General features: G+C 39.0%; 1 protein-coding gene across 1 annotated transcript; it reads right to left on the reverse strand.

The window, feature by feature from the left end:
- Positions 1–2,742: 2,742 nt before the first annotated feature.
- Positions 2,743–5,332, reverse strand: cbln4 (cerebellin 4 precursor; the record flags this gene model as incomplete). The annotated part of the gene is made up of 3 exons (XM_079274470.1): positions 2,743–2,940; positions 3,653–3,769; positions 5,066–5,332. 3 exons carry the CDS (start codon positions 5,330–5,332, stop codon positions 2,743–2,745), a joined length of 582 nt encoding a protein of 193 aa, XP_079130596.1.
- Positions 5,333–9,616: the final 4,284 nt, after the last annotated feature.

Genomic DNA, 9,616 nt, shown 5'->3' on the forward strand with positions numbered 1-9,616 from the left:
CGAGTCAACCTGACTGAGGTCCATAAACCACAAGCTGACGTGTGCAAGGTCTATTGTAAATACACAGGTAGAAATTACATTTATGAACTACTAATTTTCAACAGCAATACAATTAGGGAGACACGTAATGCGGCCTGAATTGTGTTTTCTATCAACATAATGAGAAATAATAACAATGTATTTTCCTGACAATATCCACTTGTACTGCAGCAACTAAAGCATTCGACATCTTGTCTCTGCAAACGGTCTCCTTATTCTTTATTACAGTGTCATTTATCCCTATCTTTCATGTTGTAATATAGTTTGGGCAAGTACTTTTCCTACGACTCTGCAAAAAAATGTTGGTCCTCCAGAAATGTTTTGCTGGGATCGCAACCCGATCAGAGTCACACTTCTCTTCTGCTCCTCGATTTCAGAAATTGCAGATTCTTACCATTTATGACATCAACATTTCACAAACTTGTGTTTTCATTTATAAGATACTTTCAGGTGAAGGGAATAGTCCTGATCATTTCAAGACCTTCCATAAATTCAATTCACAGGTTCACTCTCACTCAACTCGTCAATCTTCACATCTTCATCCTCCTAAGTTACTGACTAGCAGAGGTCAATTTTCAATAAGATTTAGGGGAACCAAACTATGGAATGACTTTTCCCACCGAACAAAAGAATGTCCCTCTGTAAAATGTTTCAAAAGACGCCTAAAAGAACATCTAATTGCTGTTTTGTAACAGTTTGTTTATGTATTCGTTTTCATGTCTTTCTTGTTTTAGCCGTTACATTACACACGCTCACTCACACTCGACACAATTACATTGTTATTTGTTTTTCCTTTTCTTTCTTTCTTTGTTTTGTTGTAATGTAATGTCTTATGCATATTTTATTTCTTCTTTGTAATTTTGTAAAATGTTATTATTATATCGGTGGAGGCTTCAAATAAGCCAAGTTGGCTTTCTGTCTCTTCCTGCACTGTGATTCATTTATTTCTGTTCTGTTTGATTATTTTAAATTTTGCTGTTTGAATTGTGCAAAATAAATGATCAACACTTTGTATGGTTACGATTCGGCACTCGCAGTACTTGGTTAATGTCAGGGTGTACGGTCAGGATTGTGGTATAACGGTATAACTTGGGGGCAGAAAAAACTGTAAACAATGACGTATTATCCCATTTTAAGTTGGTATGGCTTACTTTGTGAGGAAGCAGTTCCCCATTTACACATCAAGCATATTCAAAGCAAAATGAGCATTTATTTGGAGTCATGTTTGTTTTTCCCTGGTTCATTTAAGTCAAATATTTTGTTTTCTGTTACCCTCCTTTTAGTTCTGTTTGGGCCTCCACTAACTCCTGGAAAGATCTGCCTATAGCTGCTAAAATGCTCCACTATGTTCAAAATTGTCTCTCTGCAGTTTCAGCTTTTACGCTGAAAATAGATGCCTGCTGCAGCCGGAAAATAGCGTTGATGAGAGCGCAGAGAGTTCACCAAAATATGTAATTCAAACAACTATAATGCTCCATCGATCTAAAGGGAACCGCAGAGTCCGGTTATAATTTATCACCACAAGCAAGACAGTTCACAAACAAGTAGTCATGTGACCAATTGTTAAAATGAAAATATTCATTCCAACCACTTTAGCCAAGTGCTTCTGTCGCCTGAACCCAGCCACACGTGAGACTCGGGATGCTAACCCAAGTCTTCAGAGTCACAGTCCACTACAAAAAAACGAGTCACTGAATGTAACTTTGCCACTTATCATAATTCAGGCAATAATTACTTTTCCCCCCAAAATGTATTTAATACCAGCAGCCTACATGATCAGAAATATGATCACATCTGAACTCTGATCATGGATGGATGATAAAACAATGGGCCCCCGGGCACCGACATGTATCAGGTTCCTGATCCCTCCGACCTATGAGTAAGACCCCCATACTGAGAGAGCAGACCCCAGCGGTCAGTTGTTTGTAGTCGGTTTGTGTCTCTCTGTAGCATTTGTGGTGGTTTGGTGCCTCTTTATGGTCACTGTGCTTGTTTGAGTAGTTGTTTTGTCATTTTTGTGTAGCCTTGTGGTTGTTTTGCATCTATTTGTCGTTGTTTTGTATGTGTCTGTGGTCATTTTGTGGTTAATTGTCAACTTTCTACAGTCATTTGAAGTAGTTTGGAGTGTTTCAGTGACATTGCAGATGAAGCCCCGGGGGCCAAAGGGGTCAGGAGGCCCCTGTGGCCGGCAGGCTTACTCAATAATCCACCGATGCCTTTCACCAAACACACTTTTCAATCAGCATTGAACGTCTTTCTTTGACCACCTCTTTACCTGGAACAATTAGCTCCAGAGAAGACGCCCCCCAACACTTACAATGTGAATACTTTGGTGATCACAAGTCACACAAGCATTTACAGTTTACAACCAAAAGGCAGATATACTCGAATGCAACAGTTGCACATGATATAAATCAGTATGCTAAATATATTCAGTGAAGTCAAAGTTTAAAAAGTACTTTTGGGATGTTGCAGCGTTTTCTCTCTGGGGCTGCTTGAGTGACAGGAACATACAGTAGCGATAGGGAATATTTCAAGTCTCTTTCATCTTGACGGGGGATTCAGCACATCCAGTGAATGCGAATGATTTCCAAAGTCATATTTCCTCTCTGTGTTCGGATCCACTTTCTCAACAACTTGGCAAGATCCAACGGACGCAGCAGCAATGTTTTGATTATATGGTGACGAGACATTCTTTTCTTTTTACAAAGGGAACACGAGAAAGCCAGAAAATGTTGAGTATTGCCATCCACCAACGAGGTTTCCCTTCTCCAGCTTTAAGTAGACTTTGTCCTCTTTTTCTAGATAGAGCAGAACTCCATTGGTGGCCGCCTCACGAGTTACATCTTTGTCACCCGCAAAGGCAGAGATGACTGGTTTCCCATTCAACATCAAGTTCACCTGGACAACAGAAATAACAATTAGCAATGGGAACGGAAAAGGAATCGTTTTGAGGATGTGTGTGTTTGCATAGTTTGCGTCTTATACGTAACATCTTATATCTATATACAGAGCGGGTCCTCTTCCACATAGCCGGCTGCCATGTTTCTACGGTAGCCCAGAACGGACAAATCAAACATTGTCTCTTTAGGACTATTTGTGTTTCGTATACTTCTCCTACACCCTCGCACACACAGGAGAAGCTTCTCACTTGTTTTTTGAGAAGTGAGAATTGACTTCAAAGATGTCACTACTTCAATTTGCCATTGCAGAAATTATTATAAACAAGAAACAAATGCAAAAATTATGAAAATCATTATTCCACAACAAACATTAATATTAGAAGTTAATGTTGAGGTTAGATTGTTTATGCTTTGCCGTTGATAGTTTTAAATTTGAATCAGATCAATCCTGTTGTATTACTTTGAGGTATTGAGGAAGAGTTGTTTTCTATGGGGAGGATTCAAATGAAAGAGTGACAACTCTGTGGAGGGTCTTTCTTTCTTTTCTTTAAAAAAATGTAAAACACATGGTTCAACCTCCCCTCAACACACCAATCATTCTCACACTGTCCCTAAAGAAGACATATTGTCCCAATTCAATACTAAAACCTGTTTACAACCAAATCATTTGCACAGCTATGTTAAATAAAATAGAAAAAGAAAAATAGTACCTGTATGGTTTGGCTCTGGTACACTTTAATGACATGGAAGTTAAAACTGTAGATTCCTTTTCTTGGGGACAAAAATACTGATTCAAATGTGAAATAGTTCCCTATATTCACAAGAACCTATGAGAGAAGAAGGAAAAAACACTGTATGACAAATGTGTTGATATAGCCAGCATTTTAACAATGGCTTTTACTTCAATGGAGCTTTAGGATTTAAATATCTCAATGCACCACAGGATTCTGTTGTGGCTACTGGCTCGTTCCTGCTCAGACACAAACTGAATGCAACGCTTAAAAAAATATTCAAATCAAACTTTCTGGCTCGATCCAGCAATGAACTTTCCTTCTTACACAAGAAACCAAAAAATATGCTTGATGACATTTTTTTATAAACAAATTCCAGTGTGGAGCAAAATCAGGATTTTTCTTCCACTCGTTACACCGATAAGAAGACAGTGCCTGAAAAGGATCAGACACTTCCTCAGTACTGTATTTGCATGTGACAATAACCTAATGAATATTGGAGCGTTGACAAATAAATCTTTTTTTTCATCCTGAAACGATCCACCCTAAATATGCCAGTCAGCATAACATGTAATGCTGCCCCATGAGTGTCGCTATGAGGCTTCAAGCACCCTACCGTCATATTAGACGTGCAGTATTTACAGCAAAACTAAATAATGCACTTCTTTGGGTCATGATTGATGAAGGCAGCAAGAGCTCCTGTCTGTACCTTCAGAGCCTCAAACACTTGGAGCTCACCTGTTATAAAACACCAGTGCAGCCTCAGCCACGACCTTTGACAAGTGCTGCTTTCATAGCAACAGCACGGACATGATCCACACCAATCAGATCACTTGCAGTGTGTTGACAGCAAAGAACGTTATGTAATTCAAATGAGTGGGCAGAGGATCAGTTGAGTGATATGGTTACTCTGCCCACCGTTGTGACTAATCTTGTTGCTTCATTTCATTTTATTTGTTTATTTTGGAGAGGTGTGTGGGGGTTATTAGGTGAGGGTGTGCGCGCGTGTAGCTATAGCGCGTGCGCTCGTGATGGGGTAACTTGAGGCAAACTGGTGAATGCGTGTGCAGGCTCTGCGGGACGCCCGCTCTCAAACATGATCCAGTCACTTTCAAACCTGCATGCGTTTGATGTGCACTTGTACGGAATCCACATGCCAACTACAACTAGCCTCCAACTAACCACCGGGGTGCAGCTACACTTAACTGCAATGACACTTTAATGTGCTGCAACACAAGTCACCACTGAGCTCAAATAATGAAGATTCATCACAAAAAAACAAAGGACTAAATTACACCCGGGTTTGACAGATCGGAAATCATGGGTATGATGAATTTCTAAGCACTTTTTTTTTTTTTTTTTTACATTATTGTCCATAAAAATCGTCTTAACCTGGTCGAAGTAGATTATTCTCGTTTTGTTGCTCATCTCCGACGGTTCGTGGTTGTTGCTCCGGACTGCAGAGAAAGCCACCTTGGAGTTGGCGGCGCGCACGGAGATGCCAAGCGGAGAGGATGAAGCCTTCCAATCCGTGGTCGGGTTAGAGTCGCAGACCACGAGACATTTCCCCTCCAGGACAATAGGCTCCGTGTCATTCTGAGCTCTCGCCACCCCAGAGATCACAGTCCAGCTGAGCATCAGTATGAGGGAGTTCAACATGGTTCTCTCTCTCCCGCTCCCTTTCTCACTGAGACAGCTGTGGCAGCGCCGATTCGAAAAGAGAGACCGTCTCCTGCACCACACAAGTTTCCGAGTCCCTCCACTGGTCTCTCCCCGCCGCAGACGCGTCTGACGCTGTGCAATTCTCTTATTGGATCCAGATATGTGCCATATCCAAGTGAGACATCCACGAGAACAAAAAACAGTCCGTATTAAGTCTAAAGCTTATCTAACAACCGAGAAACACAGAGATCACCGATCGTTGTGTATGCCTCTCATTTTCAGGTAGACTCGAAGCTCGTGGATGAGACAAAAGTATATGTTTTAGAGAGGGCTGCTCCAGTCTGAGAGGCGAATCTCTCGATAGATCATCCATAGCCCCCACTCCCACTCCGAGTAACGCGTCTGACAACTGCGGTTCTCCGCAATGATGTGCTGCGTGTGTGCGCGCCCAGCCATTACGCACGCACATGTGGTAGTAGAAGTTGTAATTAACTGTCCCTGCGTAATTTGGCAAAAGCTTACATTTCTTAAATTTCCCATAAAATAGCTTCCAGCTTATTTGTAGCTTTACTTCAAATGAGTGGCTGTGTTATTACTGCTGAGTACAGTTCTAACTCTCTCATCCAGGAACAAATCCATAAAATATGGTTTCTCAGGATTTCCCAGACTGTAATATAGAAGTATAGAACTGAAAATGCCCTTCAGCATACATTTTTTTCTTTTCTTTTTTTCTAGTTCCCTGACCTCCCAGTCCATTCTGACTGTGTTGGGTTTTACTGTAATGCAGTGACTCATAACCGCATTGCACAGCTGGGCTGACACCAGTAAAAATGTAAAGCTCCACAATCCATGGTGTTCCTCAGAAGTCAGTGAACATCATTGGTAATTGGGTCTTGGTTGTTTTATCACGCAGCATTAAATCAACAAGTCCTCCAAAGTGTCCTGTGAGAATATAATACATACATCACAAAATATATAATATTTGACAAAATCACCTCATGTCCTTGTGTCACTTTAGAGGCTCCCCATAAAACAAAAGATCAATAACAACCTCCTCACTGACTAAAGTTTTATAAGGAAATTTGCAAGTGAGTATTTCTTGGGTCTGTAAATGCTGTTATCCTAGACATAATGTGATTTGGGACTATATTAGTTTAGCAGATGTGCAGGTGTTTAATTCGTTGAAATGTCTATATTTGCGCCCGGATGAGAATAGTCACACCACAGCTATTCTGCTATTTACACCTCGCCAAGTTGACTGTGCAACTTACTTTAGCAATAGATAGCTGAAAGGTTAGCCATTCAATGGGTCATACATACAACTATATCACCCAGGAGAAAGGGGATTGAGTCCTTTCAGAAGGGTATTTTTACACTTAGCTGACTTCAGGTTTCAGTCTGATTATGTTCAGGCAACAAAACTACTTGATGAGGTTTAGAAAAAATATACATAGCCTACAGTAGGTTACATACAAATACAGTATCTAATATTGCAGGGTCAGGTACAAATAGCATTGTTGGCTATGGACACCTGGTGCTTACCTCTGACATGCACCCTGGGTGTAAATAGTATCGTTTGCTAAAGACACGGATATTAATAGCATCTGCCTCAATCAGGACTCTTCCAAATAATTTGAATTCACTGTTAAGGTAAATATTTTTAGTCAGAGCAGCTAAAAAAGTCTATAGCGTACAATTCAACATGTAGGAAGATCAAAGCTTCTAACAATAAATGAATGATGCATGTATATTGCAGCGTTTAAGATCAACACAACTAACTTACTTTCCCTCATTTTTCGTACCAAATTCTTTCCAGAAAACTGGAAATAAAATGAATAAAAATTTAAAATGAAATCAACTCCTCCTAAAGCATCCATAACTGCTATATGAATGCCTGATAACAAAATATAACATATCTTTAATCATATTTTATATGTTCACACAACTGTTACAAATATTAAAAACATTTATGAACTGTTAATACGCATTTACACACCATTCACAGATGGCTTTCTAAAGTCACAAAGACATGTGGAGCTTGAAGGCCAATTCATGACCCTGTGAAAAGAACAAAATACAATACAAATCTCAACTCAAGGTCCTCTTCCTCCCACATGATGGCAAGCCTCCATCGTGTGGCTTTCATCGGCAGATGGAATCACCTCAGCTGTCGTAGAGAATAAATTATTAGATAAATAAATATTGGTAAATCATACGAGGAGTTACACTTGTTGACATATACATGAATGAACACAAAATAATGTCCTTATAGCTGCCATTTTGTGAGATTTGTGTGATCACCCAGCTCTTGAGAGTCTAATGTTGTGCATGTCAACATGTTTCCATGGCAGTAGAGAGTTTACCAAGTTAAGCAAGTGTAACCCAGCTGAGAAAATGATTTTATCTGCAGTAAGCTTTTCTGTTAAGAAGAAAAAAGAGAACAGTTCAACACCATTTAACTCAGTGGCCTGTCAGACTTGTTTTGTTTACATTTGTGTTTTACATGTGACAGTGGTGGAGGAATATTCAGACCGTCTACTTAAGTAGAAATACTAAAACTGTGCAAATAGTCTACAAGTGAAAACCCTGCTTTCAAAACTGTACTTAAGTAAAAGTATCGATGTGTTATCAGTTAAATGTACTTAAAAGCAAATGTAAATGTAGTCATTATGCAGAAAAATGGCCACTGTTATTTATTGTTTCTGGATTAATATTACTGCTGCATTCATGTGTATGTTGCATTTAATATTTAAGGTGGTATTCATTTTAACTCTACAGCAATGTATCACATTCTGTAAAATCATCATTTTGTAACGTTGATTTTCCAGCTGATCCAAGTGTATTTGAATTAGTTTATGAAGCTTCACAGTCAACTGATTAACACTTAATCCTTCAATTTACTGTTGTTACAGAAAATGTTGTTGCTATGATGTGAAAGTAGCATTATTTTGTGTCTTGATGATGTGGTTATTTACTATGGCCATAAATAACTGAAGCTTTGGGACTGAACGTAATTACCCTTTTTGTAATTCAGGCTACCTTGTTGAGACCTTTTTGAAGTTGGACCTTGGATTCTGACAAAGGAGATGGCGAGCCACCGTTGAGCCTCCTCATCGCTGATTCCTCAAGAGGGAAACTCTTCATTCACTGCCTCATTGTGATGACACCAGTGTGGTAGGACTGTGTCACAAGTTCACATCTTTGTCACAGTTAGGTATCGTTAGGATTGTATCGATACTACTACTCCTTATCTGTTCTTTATCGATCCTCCTTGTCTTTTTCACAACTAAATAATAGCTTTTGTGCATATTATTTATAAAAGAATACATTCAAAACAGGATTAGAATTTATTTATGTTTTAAATTGAACTAAATGTTGTTTCCAAAGCCACAACAACAATGTTTACAACAACAAAGACTTTATACTCAGTAATATCTCGCTGGAAATGTATGTGGAAATGCTCAGCCCCGAAACAGAGCACAGGGGAGCTGCTGCAGTGTGATAAATAAAGCACCGGAACGTTATAAAAGAACCAATAAAAGAACCAATAACGTTGACGCTTATCAATACTCTGGGCTTCAATAATTTAGCGGTGGGGCCCGTTATGAACCAGGTTCACCATCCCTCGTCATAATTAAGGAACACTTCATTCATAAGTTTTGAAATTCTTCATATGGTGTATACAATATGTTCGAAATACTGGAATATTGTGTATGAATATGGGTCATGTTCAAGCATACTGTGAAACTAATTGAGCTTTTTGTGGATTAAAAGGCGGGTTAGGTTGAACAATAAATATAAAATCTGAACAAATGTTTAAAATCTGTCATGATATGTCAGACACAAATTATCACAGACATTATCACAGACATTGGGCAAATTTTCTGACAGGGATAAATGTTGCCGATTCCAATATTTTATGTCTGACCTGCTGATTCCGATTTTTTGCAGATTCCAATTTTTTTTTTTTTATAATAATTGACAGCAAGGCTTTTTCCACGACCGTCCTGAAGAGTAATTCACTGTTGTCATTGTTCAAAACAATTTGGAGTTGACATGTTGCGAACTTTATGACTTCTTCACTCACGCTGAAGAACTGCCTTACTGACGACATGGTGTGTGTGCAGGATAGGATAGTCTATATGAGACAAAAAGGAATGAGCGGTTGAATCTTTGTATCGTAATCCAATTAACATAAAAATAATTGTGATTCAGGTACAGCCCTGGAGAAATGTAAGTCAAAAAACGGAATTTAAAAGTTATCTTTGTTTTAAGAATGAA

This window comes from Melanostigma gelatinosum (assembly GCF_949748355.1).
Source record: "Melanostigma gelatinosum genome assembly, chromosome: 8".
Taxonomy (NCBI): domain Eukaryota; kingdom Metazoa; phylum Chordata; class Actinopteri; order Perciformes; family Zoarcidae; genus Melanostigma; species Melanostigma gelatinosum.